This window comes from Narcine bancroftii, chromosome 7 (genome assembly GCF_036971445.1).
Source record: "Narcine bancroftii isolate sNarBan1 chromosome 7, sNarBan1.hap1, whole genome shotgun sequence".
Classification (NCBI taxonomy): Eukaryota; Metazoa; Chordata; class Chondrichthyes; order Torpediniformes; family Narcinidae; genus Narcine; species Narcine bancroftii.
The window spans coordinates 4,263,022-4,283,485 of NC_091475.1; the positions used below are offsets into that span (position 1 = coordinate 4,263,022).

The window sequence follows — 20,464 nt, forward strand, 5'->3', positions numbered from 1 at the left end:
CTGTTATCCAGAATCCAAGCAATCAGCAAAAAAATGCAGAAAATAAATAGGTAAAAAATACAGGTTTAAAATTGGCATACTTCGCCATTAGTTTGCCAGTCATGCAACATACAATCTCAAGCAACTGGAAAATTCCCTCATCAGCCAGCTACTAATCCTCATAGATGCCAGGGGGTTTTACTGTAGATAAATTACTGGGAAGGTATCTTTAGAGATCAGATATACAAGTTAAAATACATTGGATTTGATTTGGGATAGTTAACTTAGTTTTATGTATGGTTGGTCATTTCCACCAATCTTGTAAAGTTTTTTCGATAGGTTATCTGCAAAGTTGATGAAGGAAATTTAGTGGCTGTTCTATACATAGAATTTGGTAAGGCCTTTGAGAAGGTCTGTCATGTGAGGTGGGCCAAGAAGATTAAGTCACTCAGTATCCAGGTTGAGGTAGTAAATTGGATTAGACATTGGCTTTATGGGAGATGTCAGAGAGCAGTGGTAGATGGTTGCCTCTCTGGCTGGAGGCCTATAACTTAGTGATGTGTTTTGGGGATCGGTGCTGGGTCCTTTGTTGTTTGTCATCTGTGTGACAGATAATTGAATCACCAAGTTTACAGATGACAATAAGGATTGGAGGGAGATGTAGTGGACAGTGAGGAAGGTTTTCAAAGCCTGCAGCTGGATCTGGACTAGCTGGAAAAAGAGGCTGAAAAATGGCAGATGGAAATTAATGCAGACAAGTGTGAGGTGTTGCACTTGGGAGGACAAAGCAGGATAGGACTTGTACAGTAAACAGTAGAGCACTACAGAGGGTGGTAGAACAGGTGGGATCTGGGACTATAGATACATAACTTCCTTGAAAGTGGTGTCACAGTTGGATTGGTTCCAAAAGAGAACTTTTAGCATTCATAAAATAAAGAATTGAGTACGCAGAGTGAAGCCATATTTGGAGTATTGTGTGCAGTTTTGGGTTATCTACGTACAGGAAAGATCTCACGCAGATTCAAAGAGTTTACAAGGATGTTGTCAGGACTTGAGGAGTTGAGATATAGGGAAGGTTAAAAAGGTTGAGACTTTATTCCCTGGAGTATCTAAAAGTGTGGTGACTGATATAGATAGGGTAAACGGACATTTTCCACTGAGGTTGGATGAGACAAGAATGAAGACATGGGTTAAAGGGTTAAGGATGAAAGGTGAACTATTTAACAGGAACATGAGGTGGAACATCTTCATTCAGAGGGTTATGGGAGTATGGAACGAGCTGGCAGTGGGTGTGGTAGATGTGAATTCAATTTTAACAGTTAAGAGAAATCTGAATAGGCACATGGAAAGGTACGGTATGGAGAGCTATAGTTTGGGTGTAGGTCGAAGGGATTAGGTGGATGAATAGTTGGCATGGGCTAGATGGGCCAAAGGACCCTTTTCAGTACTGTACTGAGCTATGGTCCTACAGAAGTAAAATTTCTTAAGGCTTTGCTCAGGAAAGTACATAGTGTGTACTAACTGAGATGTGGGCAATGGACAAAAATGGTCCTGGGTTGCGCCAAGAAAATTCCACTCCAATTCTGTGAATGCTGAGGTGGGGGTTATGAAGCTGTTGAGGAATAATAGGAGGTCATCAATGGTGGGTGTTTGAGAAATGTTGCAAAGTTCAATTGATGAATTTCATTTTTAAATATTCATGGGCTAAGATTTCCCACATCAGCCATATATTACCTGTCCCTCTTCTGGGTTGATCCTCTCAGAAAAGGTTGGACCCAATATCTTTATTCCTTGAGCAGTCCATTTTTGCCTTTTATGTCTTGCTCAGGATGGTGATGTCAATATCAAACATCTTCATTTCTGACAGTGTAGCAAGGCTAAGGCTGTAGTTGAGACTTTGCACGTGGGTCCTGATATTCCAAATTTTGAACTGAATATTGAGGTGTGAAAGTGGCCTGTGTATGACATCCTTAAACCATCTACTAAATGCCATTTACAATATATTTTTGATAAAATGAGATTTTGATCCAGTGATCTGTGATCCAAGATGACTTGAACTGGGCTCTATTGCATGGGCATTCACGCTCATGTAAATGGACACATGTATCATATCCATGGGTATGCTCAGTTGCACATCTCCTTGTCCACTGTTGCCACCTTGCTTCCTCCAAGCACCCTCCTGTTGTAATCCCTTACTATTGACATCTTAAAGCAAAAAAAGGCAGGGAATTTTAAAATGGGTAATTCCAGAGCTAAAGACTTGGGTGGCTGATGGTATGGGCACCAATATTGAAGTAAGAATGTGGGGTGGCTCCAAGATTTACCATTTTATAAGTTTCTTCAGAGAGAATAAATGGATGGAGGAAATTAGAGATGGGTGAAGACTTAAGAACTTGAGGATGTAACCAAAAATGCATGAAGGACAATTATTGCCATCAAAGGTAAATGTCACGTGTAAATTAGCATGTGGATAGCAGAGCTTTGGATGAGTGTAGGTTTACAAAAGGTAGAAGATGTGATACTGACCAAGAGAGGATTGGAGTGATCAAGTTAGATGTGTTTTGTAACAATAGAGGTGGAAGATGGCCCTTTAGAAAGAGGATTGTTTTTTTTTAAAAAAAAACTCATCTGGTTCATGTAGACCACTCGGAGGGAAATAATCTGAAATTGTCAAAAGAGAAAGTCCAAAGAATTTGTGGTGATTGTGGAGGGCTGAGCCTCATGGATAGGAGGGGTGGCAATGGCTTTACTTTTCCAATTGCTAAATAGGAAGGAGATTTTCATTGTAATGATTTGGATATCAGACAAGCAGAGCTGTACTGATATTCAGGTTGTTGAGAGATGATGAACTAGATGGCCTTTGAGATTTATCAGGATGCCTATAAAACTGTATGTGGTCTGATAGTGTTAAATATGGTTTAGCCAGATTGGGTAATGAATAGTGAAAACAACTGTCATAAAGCAGAGTACAGCACAACACAGAAACAGGCTGTTCAGACCACAATGTCTGCGCTGACCCTGATGGTTTTCACATTTATATCTAATGGATCCTCAATGTGAGAAGGATTAGGATTTTTTAAAAACTGGGCATGAAGGTAGCAAGTGGAAATGAGAAAGAATGAGTTTGAGGAGATTGACAGTTCTAGATCATTCTATAAAATGGATGGCCAAAGACTATATAGTTGAGTTGAAAGTGATATAGAGCAATGGGGTTGGGGGAAATGTATTTTTTCTTGAACAATAGAGAAGAAATGTGAGTGTACAAGGAGTTGATAGGTAATTTTGTGTAATAGAAGGGAAGTAAAGTGATATGGTATGATGGATACGTTGAATGAAGGGCTAGTAGAGTTTATGCGTTGACAATGAGGTTGTGGGAACTGGTAGACTATCAGTTTTTGGAGTTCTTCTATTAAAAAAACATGTAACAAGTTACCAGTTGCTATCTTTTGGTATGATATTTGTGAATGGAATGAACAATGATGTCTCAAAGCTTTTTGTTATAATTGTAGCTGTTTCATGCCAAGAATATCCACCAGACCTTCCAGCTCATATTTAATATTCTGGTGAATGGAGATGGAACACTGACCAGGAAATATGCAGTCGATCTTTTGGTGGATCTCCTTAAGAATCCCAAGATTGCAGATTTTCTCCAAAGGTAAGATAACTTTGACTGTAATATGAAAATTGGCTAGGAAACCAATTAAATTTTCTAGGCTACAGCTCTGAAAATATTTTGAACCATTGGAAATCAATATTCTTATGGTTTTGGTAGCTAGTTATGTACAATAAGCTCAAGAACAGAAGAAAATAGGAGCAGCAACAGACCAGCTGGTCCCTCAAGCCTATCCCGCCATTCATTATGACTGTGGCTGATCAGTATGATCATGGCTGATCTATGGTGGGCTCAACTCCTCTTCTGTACCAGTTTTCCATAGATGCCAATTCCTTCACCTTTCAAAAATTTATCTTCATTTTATTATTGATTTACACTTCTCTCATGACAATCTCAAATTAAGAAAAAATGTCTTGGAAAATTAGTTAATGTTAAAAATGGCAATTTCATAAACTTCATGAACCATTTGAAAAAAGATGCCAAAAGTAAATGTATTTTTTGGGTTTCTTAAGAGTAGCAATCTCGTATTTCTTTCATCACTGGTATCTGAAATGCTGTCGCTACTTAAGACTGAAGACCAATCATGATTTATCCTCAAGAGCCAGATAACTGGTCATGGGTTAAGAGTTGTCCATCTCATTCTTTTTCTAATTTTTTTTTTTCCTGAGTTTTTAATTGGATGCATGCTATAAAATCTCTAGATTGACTCAAAAGTTTATTTGTATCGTTGATGGGAATTATATTTTATTTGCACTGGTAAAAGATAATGCATAGATTGAAGCATAGATTTTCAGAGTCCATGGTAAACTGCATTACCCCATGAAACCTTGAATAAACTTGATTATGGCTCATAGTGAAATAAATCGATTAAGGCCAAAGAAAATACTAGCCATGCTTTATTTTTTTTTCCTGTACTGTGTTCTTCATAAACTTGATTGATGTCTTGTATATTATTTCCTTTCAACCTTGCAGCTAAGCAAAGACAGTGGAGTTTGCCATCATTAAATTACACTACTATTTCATTCCATAGTTGGGGGAAATACCTGTGCAAGGCAAACTCTCTTGTTATTGGTCTAATATTAGATGCTGGTCCAAGCACACTGCAATCTCCAGAACATAGAAACACTAAAGCACTGCATCTTTCATTGTTGGTATCAGGAGTGCTGTTATTACTCAAGACTGAAGACCAGTCATGATCATGAGGAACAGACTCTTTGGCTCACGGTGTCTGCACAGAACACAATGCCAAATTAAAGTACATTTCTTCTGCCTATATGTAACATATCTCCTTCCACCCACAAGGCACATATTCTTGTGCCTCTAAAAGCCTCAAAAGTGACTATGGTATATTTTTCCACTAGCCTGTAGCAAGCACCTACTCCTTAAATAAAACTTTTCACACTTGCCCTTGAGTATGCTGGGATGGTGTGGAATCCTCCCTGCAAGTGAGAAAGAGGCCTTTTCTCTTTATTGCTTTCATATTTCAGTAGAATGGTGTGGAATTAACATAGCACATCCTACCCTGGCTCTTTCAATATTCAATGATACTTGGTTTATTCTGTCATTTCTGTACTCTCCCACACTTACAACACCTTGTGCAGTTGAAGGAAATGCAACTCCTTTTAGTCGCCTCTCACTATATGCTGTACCATCAACCACACTTTCCAGGTGAAGCTGAAATGTAACTACTTTCAATGTTTTGTACTATTTTTGCTATTCTTAGTGTGGTTCCTCAACATTGAGAATACTAGATGCAGATTGTTGATTACTTTATGGAAAGCCTCGTTCAGTCTTCCACTTTAACACCCAGATTTTCATGGCCTTTCATTTAAATTCCCTATCCTACTTTAATTTAACTTCTACCTCACGCTAATAAAATTAATCCAAACTTGAAAAAACACAATCTTTTCTTTAGATATATTACAGCTTTCCAGTCTCTGGACTAATATTTTTGTTTCTTTCACTTTGTTTTATAATCCATTTCTTTATGTTTTCCTTTCTGTCCTATGGCAGTCTTTTTTTGTTTTCTCCTTTTACCTTTCTCAACATAAATGTTGATTTTTTTTTCTCTTATAAGATTCCTTGAACTTTTGGATTATAAGCACTTGCCACATTTTCAGTTTTCATTTCAGTTTTTCACTATTTCCAGTATTTTGTTTCGGTATTATGAAAGCATTGTAAATCCACATCATTTAACCATACTATCTAATTAAAAATATCTCACATTTCTAGAAAGATATAATGGATCGATTCTGTAACTTTATAATTCTTCTGCCAGTAGCTTATGAATTCTGTGTTATTAACATATTTTCTTTATATATTTAATCGAGAACTTGAACTTAAAATAGTCACACTTCACCTATCACCATATTCATATCGTGGATCATTCTTACAAATTATTTAAAAGATTCAGTTATGTATATTTTTAATTTAACATACCAATATTTACAGCCAAACTCTTTGGTTAAATTAGAAATTAAATCCTACGGCTTAGCTTGATGGCAGCAATTTTGACTCTGTATTAGCACATTGTGGATGGTGACTAGACTTCAAAAGTTGCATTCCAGAAACTTTGAATACCAATATAGAATGATGATCAAAGGAGGTGGGTTTTTTAAGTTTTAGGTAAAAGGTAAAAGATTGATCTGGCCAGCATTTACCCATCAACCAACATTGTTTATCTAGGCATTCTATTGATACTACTTTTGTGACTTTGCTGTCATGTTTTCTCCATGTGATCACAAAGCAAATTCTATAAATTGCACTTGTATTTGCTGAGGTTGTGAGAAATACTTTAAAGATACAAGCTCTTTTATCAAATTATTTTGTTTTTTTTTGAGAAAATTAAAGTTTAGATAGGTGAGCTTGAATTTCCTATCAATGTACAGTTCTTTTTCAAAATTGACTATTTGAGTCAGCATTTTCAAAAATTGGTGAAAATTTTGGTCATTGAGTAAATTGTTTTGAACATGGCACCAGTGCCAAAGCTTGCTTAAGATGTGTCAGTTGCATCTGCACCGGGGGTAAAACATTAGATGATAAAACTTTTCAAATATTAAGTTAACTGGGAGCAACAAAAAGGTTCACTTGTTTTTAAAATAACTGAACCTGTTTTTCTTTGATCAGATGTACAATAGAATAAAGCTGATATACAGATGAAATTTCTTTTTTGGTTTTAATTTGTTGAGCCACAAGAGTGATGGTATTTAAAATATTTTACAAATAAATATTACAGTGATTTTTGATTATAGATTCATTCCAGATGCAAAATTGCAAACTAAGTTGTTAACAGCAACTTAAGAGTTGAGAATATTCAACAAACTTATAGATCAAGTTTTTTTTCTCATCTTAGGTATGAACATTTCAAATCATGCTTGTGTCAAGTGTTGGTGCTTCTTCATGGTAAAGATGCAGATTCAGCAGCCAAGGTATGTAATATTTAATTTCTAGGTGCTGTGGTGAATCTTTGCTGGGCTGTCAGTCTTCCCTTCGGCTAGCCTTGCCTTACTAACATTGTCTGTGCATTATCTCTACCGTTAAAGACACTCCCCTTGCGTATAACTGTGTATGCACCCATTGTCTTACATTATTGAACCATTAGTTTCTGCTAATAAAAGCCAAGATTATTGTTTGACTACATCGTCTTTGTCTACTTCATCAACTGGCACTTCACTTGCTTAACAAAAAAGCCACATACTATAAACTTATGATGTTTGAGAGCCGTAGCAAACACGCGATAGCAAGCCACACACACTAACACTATCGTTAGCCCTTTTCAGGTGGCCATAATACCCGAATATAAAGCTGCCTAAAATACTCGAATGCAGCTGTCAGGAGGCCACTTGAAATCGGAGAATCCATCCCTGAGGTGTACTTAGTCAACCTACCTCGGAGAGGAATATTCTCAGCTTCCGAGCGCTGCCCCAACCCGCGCCTGACAGCCGCAGTGACCCAACTCCCTGCTCTCTGACAGCCCACCAGCGTAGGACATCATGGCTGGGGCATCTGGTGCGAGACTACAGGGATGGGGCAGCAGGTGCGGGAGGTTGCCCACCCCTGATACAATTTTGATGGGGGAAAGTATTTTTCAATCCTTGTCTTGGAAATCATCCATTTGCAAAATGTTGATACACTGCAGATAGTGAAGAAGCACTGTTTCAGAGGGAGCAATTTTGCAAAAGTTTTTTTTCTAATCAAGTCTACACACCAAATGTGCTCCCTAGATACCTGAAAGCAGGCAAGCAGTTTTCAGGTGCCTTAGCAGTGGGCAGGCTGTTGACAGTCAGTTGGCAACCCGCTGACGCCACCTACCCTCCCCGCTGACGCCACCTACCCTCCCCGCTGACGCCACCTACCCTCCCCGCTGACGCCACCTACCCTCCCCGCTGACGCCACCTACCCTCCCCGCTGACGCCACCTACCCTCCCCGCTGACGCCACCTACCCTCCCCGCTGACGCCACCTACCCTCCCCGCTGACGCCACCTACCCTCCCCGCTGACGCCACCTACCCTCCCCGCTGACGCCACCTACCCTCCCCGCTGACGCCACCTACCCTCCCCGCTGACGCCACCTACCCTCCCCGCTGACGCCACCTACCCTCCCCGCTGACGCCACCTACCCTCCCCGCTGACGCCACCTACCCTCCCCGCTGACGCCACCTACCCTCCCCGCTGACGCCACCTACCCTCCCCGCTGACGCCACCTACCCTCCCCGCTGACGCCACCTACCCTCCCCGCTGACGCCACCTACCCTCCCGGCTGACGCCACCTACCCTCCCGGCTGACGCCACCTACCCTCCCGGCTGACGCCACCTACCCTCCCGGCTGACGCCACCTACCCTCCCGGCTGACGCCACCTACCCTCCCGGCTGACGCCACCTACCCTCCCGGCTGACGCCACCTACCCTCCCGGCTGACGCCACCTACCCTCCCGGCTGACGCCACCTACCCTCCCGGCTGACGCCACCTACCCTCCCGGCTGACGCCACCTACCCTCCCGGCTGACGCCACCTACCCTCCCGGCTGACGCCACCTACCCTCCCGGCTGACGCCACCTACCCTCCCGGCTGACGCCACCTACCCTCCCGGCTGACGCCACCTACCCTCCCGGCTGACGCCACCTACCCTCCCGGCTGACGCCACCTACCCTCCCGGCTGACGCCACCTACCCTCCCGGCTGACGCCACCTACCCTCCCGGCTGACGCCACCTACCCTCCCGGCTGACGCCACCTACCCTCCCGGCTGACGCCACCTACCCTCCCGGCTGACGCCACCTACCCTCCCGGCTGACGCCACCTACCCTCCCGGCTGACGCCACCTACCCTCCCGGCTGACGCCACCTACCCTCCCGGCTGACGCCACCTACCCTCCCGGCTGACGCCACCTACCCTCCCGGCTGACGCCACCTACCCTCCCGGCTGACGCCACCTACCCTCCCGGCTGACGCCACCTACCCTCCCGGCTGACGCCACCTACCCTCCCGGCTGACGCCACCTACCCTCCCGGCTGACGCCACCTACCCTCCCGGCTGACGCCACCTACCCTCCCGGCTGACGCCACCTACCCTCCCGGCTGACGCCACCTACCCTCCCGGCTGACGCCACCTACCCTCCCGGCTGACGCCACCTACCCTCCCGGCTGACGCCACCTACCCTCCCGGCTGACGCCACCTACCCTCCCGGCTGACGCCACCTACCCTCCCGGCTGACGCCACCTACCCTCCCGGCTGACGCCACCTACCCTCCCGGCTGACGCCACCTACCCTCCCGGCTGACGCCACCTACCCTCCCGGCTGACGCCACCTACCCTCCCGGCTGACGCCACCTACCCTCCCGGCTGACGCCACCTACCCTCCCGGCTGACGCCACCTACCCTCCCGGCTGACGCCACCTACCCTCCCGGCTGACGCCACCTACCCTCCCGGCTGACGCCACCTACCCTCCCGGCTGACGCCACCTACCCTCCCGGCTGACGCCACCTACCCTCCCGGCTGACGCCACCTACCCTCCCGGCTGACGCCACCTACCCTCCCGGCTGACGCCACCTACCCTCCCGGCTGACGCCACCTACCCTCCCGGCTGACGCCACCTACCCTCCCGGCTGACGCCACCTACCCTCCCGGCTGACGCCACACAATACATGTCAAAGAGCCGCATGTGACTCGCAAGCCATGGTTGGGCCACCCCTAGTATAGAGGAAAGAGAAGACCACTTTGTGTCCAAAGAGATTGAATGTCACTTTTGTTTGACTGACCCATGAAAAGATTTCAAATTGTAGAAGAAATACAGCATGTAAAGGTTAAAACCTTGTGTTTTTGATTTTTAGTTAATTTTGTGCCTGTTTCTTTAAGAGAACTATTGTCTGTAGCGTTACCATAGTGACTATGATGTAATCTATCTTTTTTATCTTTGCATATTTTAGTATATACATATATTGTATCATTATACAGTAAATGCTTATAAAAGTCTTAATGCAAAGCTATGCAAAATGTTTATCTGTTTTATCAATGAATTAAAACTATTTAAAGTAACAGTCACAGAATTTGATTTGATCTAAATTTTTGGGATATCGCAGCTTATGCTTTGGAATATGATTCTCTGAAATTAGGATATATTAGAATAAGGAAAGTGTTGTCTATATTAGGCTTGGATGGTGACCAGAGTGAGAGTCAAAGTTTGGCAGAGTGAAAGTTTGGCTAATCTTTTAAAATGATTTTGGAATATTTGTGAGCATCACTGGCTTCGTGTCCCCTATGGCAAAGAAGAGAGGAGTTTTGGTTGGCACTGATCTAAAAAGAACATTTGTCTGAGGTACCTCACCAAGGGTTTTGTGAGTTAATCAACGTGCTTTCACCTCTGGTCTCTTTCACCCACTGTTGATGACACTTTCCAAATTTATTATTTCCCAATTTCAAAATGTGTCATCTTCAAGGAAATGTGAGCATCGATATTCCAAATTACTACCTTATTAATCCAATAAACCAAAGTTTGTAGATTAAGCTTTAAGTAGCTTTAATTTGTTGATGAAATGAATAAACATTTTGCATAACTTTGCATTGAGATTTTCATATCTATGAGCAAAACATACTTTATGATGATAATGATATAAAATAAATAATCAAAATAAGATGAATTTAATGAAAAGTATCTCGATCTTACATCTCTACCATGATTCCTCGAAGAATGAAATGCAAACTCTTGGTCCGCTTGGATATTGTGACATGTGATGTCATAGTAACTATAGTAACACTACAAACAACAATTTTTCTTAAAGGGATAGGCACAAAATTAACAGAAGAATCAAAAACACAAAGTTTTAACCTTTACATCCACTTTATGAACTGCTAATTTAATCTTAAAGCTTGCGTGTCTCAATCAATCATCGTAGAGCCTGCGTGTCTCACCCATCTTAAAGCCTGCGTGTTTCAATCATCTTAGAGCCTGCATGTCGCGTGCACTTGAGGCCTGTGTGTGGCATCCATTTAGAGCCCACGAGTCATAATTGAATTTCTGAAATTGAACTTGAAAATGTATCGTGCTAGCAGCAGAATTTAAGTTTAATTTGGGTACCATGTTTTATGCAGGTGTGGGGCAAAGGGCCTGTGCTATACTATTTTCTACTTTCCCACTGTCTAGGCAGTTATTCTATCAATCCTTTTCTCCCATTTTAAGATTGTTACCATGTGTAGTAAAAAGAGCTTTGAAAAATTATAAAACCTTACTATTTTACTTTTTCTTATTTGTAGAATTTTAAATATTGTTTTTATTAACGCTTGCTGATTTATGCATTCATAAAGACCCTTTACTTTCATGTGTCATTTCCAATTCCACATTATTTCATCACATGACAATACTTGTATTATGCTCCAATCCCGTTTTATTTCTTTGCCTATCCTCTTGACCTGGTTTTCTCAGGCATTGTATACGGATATTTAAAATATTTCAGTATTGGATTCATAAACTCACTTGGGATATGTAAAGTCTCAGTGTGCAGAATGTTTAGTGTCCTGTTTGGATCTGTGTGTGTAAATAATGATGAATGGATTTTGCTGAGATTATTTTAAAAACCCTTTTCTGTAATGCGCTGTGGAATGTTATTTAAGACTTATTACATTAACCAGAGATGGAGAATTAGGCCAATATTAATTGTGAACTTTTAGCCAAGTGGATTGGAGCAAGTAGATGAGACTCATCTCCAAACTATTCCCCCCTGTGCATTCAATATAATGTAAAATTCTACATTACAGTGTAACCCTATTTTTCAGTTTTTTGTCAGAAGGTTAGATCTCCAGGTCTGAAAATTGTGGGTTCTACCATCACAATGTGAATTCAACCCATATACTAAGCAGTACCCACTTCGAAATGCAATATTAACCCAAAGACACATTCTTGGAAAGATTTTTACATGGATCATCTTAATGCTTGTAACAAATAAATAATTAATTCGATCCTAATGATCCGTTGTGGTGTTGCAGGTTTGCACAAACTTCTTCCCTGACTAGTATTGATACCAAGCCCACACCACAAAAGCACATTAATTTTTTTTATTTTAACTATTATTTGTGGGAATTGTTTAATTGATTGGCTTGTTGATGTGAAAGGAGGAATGTAAAATTGTTTTGTTTTCTACAGAGCAGTTGGAGATCATTTTGACAGTTTTCAATTAATATTAGTGGAACCACAATATCATTTGAATGTTCTTTGGTCCAGGCAAAATTATTGAAATGCAGCAAATAAACCATATTATTCTTAATTGAAGGGGAAAAAATGGAGATGCTGAAAGACTAGAAGATATTGAGACACTTAGCGGGACCATCAGCATCTATGGGGAAAGAATTGCAATAAATGTTTCAAGGTCAGAACTCCATTGACTGGTTTCCTCTTCAGAGAAAATGCCTGACCTGATGAGTGTCCCAAGCATTTTTGCCAAGATGAGTTTTAGCTAATAGGGTATGGTGGGTATTGCAGATTGGAAGGTAAAATCTGGTGGGCAATGTATTGATTCAATATAATTTAAGCCCATTTTAACTTGTGAATATGATAATGTAACTTTTCTCTCCCACAGGTCCTTGAATTACTAGTTGCATTTTGCTCAGTGAATAGTCTCAGGAGAATATTATGTCATGCAGTATTTGGAACTTCTGAAGAACGAGTCACAGCAACTAAGCTCAAATCACAAGTTAAATCTTCAGACCCAATTATTACTCTTATCCACTGGTCAAGTCAACCACTAGAAAATCTTGAGAGGTGTTCATTACTTGCTCTAGTTCTTCTAAAAGAGTTATTTGAGGTATGTAGTCTTTGTACACCTAAATGGATGATTAAAGAGGGCAGCGTGGTTTGTGCCAAAGAAAGAAGATAGCACCAGCGACCTAGGTTCGAATCCAGCACTGTCTATAGGAGTTTGTTCATTCTCCTCATGTCTGTATGTGTTTCTTTCAGGAGCTCTTGTTTCCTCCTACTCTTCAAAAAGTACGGGGGTTTTGGTTAAATGGGGCATTTGGATGGCAAAGGCTTATGGGCCAGAAGGGTCTGTTAAATTACAAAATTAAATAAAGTTAAAAGCTATTTGTATTTAAGTTGGCTAATTGCTATATCTATATCATATATATCTATATCATACCTATAACTTAGTTTTAAATTTAGTGAGATTTAGATGTACGGTGCCCTGCATAATGTTAGGGACAAAGACGCTTTTCTTTTCCTTTATTTGCCCCTGTGCTCCATAGATTTAAATTTGTAATCAGGCAATTCACATGTAAAGGTAGTCCCCGACTTATGATTGTAATTGGGACTGAAGGATCAGTCGTATCTCGGAATGGTGGCGTTGGAAGTACTCAGATATGTTTAATTGTTTCATGGGTGCAGGTATAAGAGAGCTAGCCTTGCTTCTAAGCTTTTGATCATCAACGGAGTCTGTAGTTGACATTTTTCAATATGAGGATGAGAGTTGTGCCATTGAAAGTCAAAGTAGTATTATGAGGCTGAAAACCAAGAAATAAAATCTTAAGAGACATTGTCTAAACATTAGGATTATAAAAGTTAACATTTTGGAACATCATTAAGAAGAAAGAGTGTACTGGCAAGCTCGGTAATTACAAAGGGATTGGTATGCCAAGGAAGACCTCCTCTACTGATGACAGAAGAATTCTCATCATAATGAAGAAAAATCCCCAAGCATATTTCCAACAGATTAGGAGGTAGGTGTGGATATGTCAATGACTACTCTCTGTAGAAGGACTTCATGAACAGAAATACAGAGGCTACACTGCAAGATGCAAACCACTTGTTAGCCACAGAAAGTATGGCTGGATTACAGTTTGTCATGGAAGTCTAAAGGAGCCTGCAGAATTCTGGAAAAGGGTCTTGTGATCAGATGAGACCAAGATTAACTTGTATCAGAGCGATGTAAAGAAACTGCCCAAGATCCAAAGCAAGCCACCTTTGCCATGGTTTGTATCTTGCAGCGTAGCTTCTGCGGAGAGTAGTCATTGATGTATCCCCATCTGCCTCCTGAAGAATGTTCTGATCTGTTGGACATGTATTTGGAGATTTTTCTTCTGCTTCAAGTTTTATTATGTATTATATCTAATATTTTTAAAAGAGATAGATTGTTGGGGGGGGGGGTTTAATGTAGGTCACTTCACAAACAGATACTTACACTTCACGTCTCATTTAAAATGCAAGAGCTTTGCTGAAGCTGGACATTCAGGCACCAGTAGCTTTGCAAAAGACAATGGAACTGCTTTGGAAGAAAATTCAGAAATAGGTGCAAATGGAACAATGTATAGGCAGAGGCTGGCAAGATCTTTCAAGGATTTGGTTTAGAGCCCTTCAAGAAGTTCTTGTTTTTACAAGCAGAGAGAGATGAAAGAACAACCAGGATTTATCTTAGAGAGAGAGAGAACTGAGTTCTATAGTAGCAATTAAGGCTGCAACATGGCAAGCTGGCAGTCTTGTTGGGAACCCCATTTTGAAGACAGGTTGTGAGTTCAGCCTCTTCAAAATCCTTACAAGAGGAAATGGCTGGCTTGAGTGTTTCTCCTGAAATAAGAGGAACTCAATGGTGAAGAGGTTATCATTTGGAAAACCTATGATAGGGCAAATTTCTTCGGGAAGACACTGAAGTAACTGATTGTAGGAAATCAGTTTGTGTGTTAGGAAAAAAGGTGGAGGCATTGGGTATGGATTTGGTGATGGGGGCTGCCTCCAACGATCTGGTAAACTGGTCAGCGATGGTGAGAAGGTAAAGGTAGCCCCAGGAGACTGGTAAGGGCCCCACTGTGTCAACGTGTGAACCTAAAGGTCAGTGTCTCAAACTGCTGGATGGGTGCCTTAGTGTACTTGTGGACCTTGGCCATTTGGCAGTGCGTACCCGTCCGTGCCCATTCACTGATGTGTTTTCGCAAGACTTGCCAAACGAAATGCATTGAATTCGCCCATCGTTATTGAATGAAGATCTACCGGGACCAATGCCTGAAGAGGGCGCACAAAATCAGTGAATCGGTGCGGACTCGAAAGGCCAACATGGCCTGTTTCTGCTCCATTAATGGTTATATGGTGTCCAACGAGCAACAAATCTCTTTGAAACCAACAAAAACCTTCCTGAGTGGTAACCATTTAACTTTAAGCACCAGAGCCTGATGGAGAGTCATAAATGTTGAATTCTGTGCACAGTATAAGAATTGCCTGATAACAGTGAACTTGGAGAAGTGAGATTGGACTGTGAATCAAAGAACTTTCTTGAACATATACACATTACATACATGTGTGCTTAGAATTAGGAGGTTAAATTAATAATAAGTTAAAGTTTGATCCTGTTTTCATGTTTAAAGAAAATTAAAAGCAACTTTTGTTTAAGTAACCATTTGTCTTGGTGAATTTCTATTACTGCTGGGTTTTGGATCCTCTGGGCTTGTAACACTTCATTATGACGAGAATTGGGTGGCTTGATTAGCGTAGCAATTAGCGTAACACCTTTACAGCACCAGTGATCAGGACCAGACCGGGATTCAAATCCCACTCTGTCTGTAAGGAGTTTTCATGTTCTCCCTGTGTGTGGGTTTTCTGTGGCTCCAGTTTCCTCCCACTGTTTAAAATGTACTGGGTGTAGGTTAATGAGCGTTATTGGTGGCACGGACTTGTGGATCGAAATGGCGTGTTACTGTGCTATATGTATAAATTAAAATCCTGTCATCAACAGTGGAGGTCTTGTGATTACCGAGTTCTCCATTACACTCTTTCTTAATGATGTTCCAAACTGTTGATTTTGGTAATCCTAAATTTGGGAGATGTCTCTCATGATTTTATTTTTGTTTTTCAGCCTCATAATGGCTTCTTTGATTTTCTTTGGTATAACTCTAGTCCTCATGTTGAAAACTGACAACTACAGACTCCAAGGTGATCAAAAGCTTAGAAGCAAAGCTAGCTCTCTTATACCTGCACCAATGAAGCAATTAAACATATCTGAGTACTCACAAACACCTGTGAAGCCAAATGTCCCAAACATTATGGTGCCCTGAAATGTGGGGACTATGTATAAAAAGTGCAGTAATTTCTACATGGTCAAACCAAACCGTACAAATAAGCTTGAATAAAATCGAGAATGTACACTTACATGTGAATTGGTTGATTACAATTTTAAAATTGTGGAGCACAAGTGGGGGAAGAGTCTATTTGTCCCAGACGTTATGAAGGGCACTGTATACTCTTCCTGGAAGTTTAAATATAAAACTTAGCAAACATTCATTGTAATCGTTCATTTTAGGACTGAAGTAGTTAGATTAGACTCAGTTATTTCAGCAAATTATTTTTCTTTGTGTGAAGATGGAGAGAAAAATGAGAATAAACATCCAGCTATATTTTGATAGTGCCTGATTGAATATGTAAACTCCATTTAGCTCTATTAAACCAAGATACCAGTGTTAGTTACAGGGGCTAGTGTGATTATTTTGGAAATTGTCCAAACTTACCATTCAGAATAAATAATTTAATTGTTATGAGACAGTAGAGTTTATGCCCTTCCTATTAGAACATGCCTATGTTCAAGTAATTGTTAGTCACATTTAGATTATTATATAACATACTTGCCTCTTTATTTTGTAACTGTAGATCATTCATTTTGCTGAATATTCCTACTTATGGAATGAAAACTAAATGACATACTATTAAAATTAAATGACATACTTTTTAAATTAAAATTAAAACTCCACATTGTCATTGAAAAAAAAATTCAGCTTATGTTTGTGTGCTGTAATGATGAATTTTAGTGGCAAGATAAAATAATATTTAAAATCTGTCCTAAACTGTTAAAATAATTACTTACATTTAGTCATAATTTCAACATTTAATTTTATCATTGTATCGTGAAGGGGTGATGCAATTAATTAGATCTAGAATAATGGCTTCCCTCTTGGTGATAAAATGATATGTCAGTTCTTTAACCAGTGCTGATGGAGTGAGATTAACAAGCAAGGGTGAGGAATTTTGGAGGACAGTTGGCACTAGACAAAATAAATGAATTTCAGAAATGTTCTGTAGTGAATCTTCTTTGGCTTGGCTTCGCGGACGAAGATTTATGGAGGGGGTAAAAAGTGAATACTGCGTAGTGAAATAACAATTTGACCTTAATTTTATACTTCTATTAATCATTATTTTCTATTGTGTTGACCAGGAAATAATTGACTGTACCCTTTGGACAACAGTTGAGCCATTTATGGAGCTGCTTTTTCCTGTTATTTTGGAGCAGTTACAGATTCCAGATCATACTTTACAGGACACTCTGTTAAAAAAGAAATATGATCGAATTACAAAGGCTCTTGATGTCCTTTTGGATATCCTTTTTTGTTAAATTGGTAATCTCAAGTACAAACACTGAGATTAATACAAGTAATGACTATATTAAAAATTCTGAACAGCTTAATTTTTTCAGGTAATTTTAGTTTGTTCATGTTAATTGAATTAATATTGCATTTGGAATTGAATTTTTTTTTACAAAACACTTTAACTGAGGTAAAAAAAATTTACAGTCTGGAAAATTTCAACAAATAAGATTCCTGATCAGTAATATTCCCTCTCATTCTTTCAGATCAAAGTTGAAAATTAGTGTTTCCATACTCTGAGAGCTAGAAATTTGAACAACTGGCTAATAAATCACTGGATGCTTATTCATGATCAGATAAAAATGAAAGGTTATTTTATATTATACTCAATTTTTTTTCTTCTATGAAAATCAAAGCTTGACTGATATAGATATGAGTTTTGGCAATTTGTTGTAGTGTTGTCTGTAAGAGAAACCAAGAGTTTATAACCAAGCCTGATGCCAGTATTATTAAATTTGGCCAGAGCTAGTGAAGCACTTTGAACCATTTATAGAGCTGAGGCTGTGGAAATTTAATCTCTGCGTGTGTGTATATATGCTGCCTATTTCACATAACGATATTTTTGGATAACTGGTTATTTTTTAAACAGCAAATCACTTGTAACAGTGATTAAATGTCAGCAAATGACATGGGAAGGCTTTTAAAACCACGAAATAATGTTTAAATCTCACCAAAAAACAACCTGAACAAAATAACGTAAATCCAACACCAAGAACTTGAAATTGTACTCAGAGGTTTTTTCAAAATTACATTTTTTCAACCTGTGATGTCAGTTTAGCTCCAAAAAAAAATTCGGATAATTGAGGGTTTCTGATTTTTTCGAATACAGTTCTATATCAACTTACGACCACAATTAGGACTGAAGGATTGGTTGAAAGTTGGATTTGCATGTCTTAATGTGTTAAAGCAATTTTTCAACAAAAAAAATTAAACAAATGAACCTTTAATGAAGAATCTCAGCATATGTTTAGTATTTTTTTAATAAAAAAATTTGGTCATATGTGTAGGTGGATGTAACTCACATTGGTTGTAAGTTGAGGAATACCTGTATCTTCGTTTATCCAAAAATATTTGGAGTCAAAATTATGTCATTTCTGCTTTGAAATTTTTCAGATAAATGAGGATTTCTGATTTTTCTTAAATCCTCAATTATCTAAACTTTGGATAACTGAGGATTCCAGATAATCAGAATATAATTTTACAAATGTCAAGAAATCGCAATAATCTTTTGGTTCAATTCAATCATTCTAACCGATCGTAGGTGATCTAATCAAATAAGAACTAAATTTGCTATTAAGAATAAAGAATATAAACCTGAATTGTATTCAATAAAAGAGGCATTGGGGTAAAAGAATTTGTAGGTTTTTTTTTCTTAACTAAATTTACTGCTTTGTGGTGACGATACAGTGAAATTGCAGATTGCTAAGGTTCTCACTGCAAAAAATTGTATTTCAATTCTGGATTATCAGTTCACATTTAATAGGATGGAAGTTGGTTACCGGAGCAATATAGCAGATGTGGAGCTACGGTAAGCAATTGATTTGTCTTTTAAAAATAAACAAGAAAATACTTTGTCTTTTTCTCAAGACATCATTGTTCAAGGCTTTTATGTTGGGATGTTTGATCATCACTTTAAAGATCTTTTTGGGCTTCCATATGATATACAGTGGCTATATGTTCACAACGATTTTTGATCACAGCATTAATGAAGAAGAATGATGCAGTTAAATGCATCGAATTTGAAATACTCTCCCTAAAGCAGTGGTTTTCAAACTTTTTTTCCCACTCACATCCCACCTTAAGTCATCCCTATGCCATAGGTGCTCTGTGATTAGTTCTTGGGGAACGAGAATGGGGTAAGGTGGGGTGGAGGGTGTAAGGGAAGAGTGAGAGGGACCAGGATAAACCTTGAAACCAATGGTTTTCAAACATTTTCTTTCCATTCACATACCACCTTAATTCCATAGGTGCTCTGTGATTAGTAAGGGATTATTTAAAGTAGTATCTGAATGGGGGTGGGGGGGGGATAAAAAGTTGAAAATCACTACTCTAGACCCAATTGTTACTGAAATAATTGCTTGAGAAAGATTTTCATTGGCCCATTTCCTTTGGAGTTATGAAACTGAACATAACGAGTCAATGAGGTACGATTAAAACAGTGATTTTTAAACTTCTTCTTTCCACTCACATACCGCCTTAAGTAATCCCTTACAGAGCACCTATGGAATTAAGGTGGTATATGAATGGAAAGAAAATGTTTGAAAATCATTGGTTTTAAGGTTTATCCTGGTCCCTCTCACTCTTCCCTTACACCCTCCACCCCACCTTACCCCATTCTCATTCCCCAAAATCCTCCAACTCATTGACCCCCCCCCACCCCCCAGTCCAATTCCTGACTGGTCTTTATCATCCCCTTTGATCTTCCCCTCTCAGAGACGGGACATTCTGTTCTTAGTAGAGGGCTCACCTTCATCCCCTTTCACCCACACATAAATGAGTTCTGCACTTGCGATGATGCCAAACTGTTCCATTGGTTCTGTCTCCATGCCATTTTCTACAACCAGGATTCTCCATGCTCCCACTTGCGTCCTCTTCTCCTACCTTAAACCTTCCTCCTCCTGGACATTTTGTTCTGTCCTGCCCACTCTGGACCTTTATATTTCAAACTGTCGCCAAGACGTCAACCGTCCTGACTTCACCACTCCCCTCACTCATTTTAATCTCACCGCCTCAGAATGCCTTGCCCTCCACTCTCTCTGCACCAATCCCAACCTCAATATCAAACCTCAATAGACAAGGGTGTCACTGTTGTGGTCTGACGCACTGCCCTCTATCTGGCTGAAGTTAGATGACCACTCTCAGACACCTCCTCTTTCCCATTCAACAGGAGTGCAGCAAACCTCATCAAACCACTATCTTATGTGCCATCTCTGAACGCATTACTTCCGGTCATCTCATGCCACAGCCTCCAACCTTATTATTTCCTAACCC

The 20,464-nt window shown here is 40.1% G+C and overlaps 1 protein-coding gene across 4 annotated transcripts in view; it reads left to right on the forward strand.

The window, feature by feature from the left end:
- The window catches only part of cip2a (cellular inhibitor of PP2A), a 67,684-nt gene that overhangs the window by 19,304 nt on the left and 27,916 nt on the right, over positions 1-20,464 (forward strand). For all 4 annotated transcript variants that reach the window (XM_069888598.1, XM_069888597.1, XM_069888599.1 and 1 more), the window contains 5 exons: positions 3,489-3,634; positions 6,945-7,020; positions 12,658-12,882; positions 17,266-17,425; positions 18,860-19,001. In XM_069888598.1, coding sequence (XP_069744699.1) covers positions 3,489-3,634; positions 6,945-7,020; positions 12,658-12,882; positions 17,266-17,425; positions 18,860-19,001 — 749 coding nt within the window. The remainder of the gene's footprint in view (positions 1-3,488; positions 3,635-6,944; positions 7,021-12,657; positions 12,883-17,265; positions 17,426-18,859; positions 19,002-20,464) is intronic.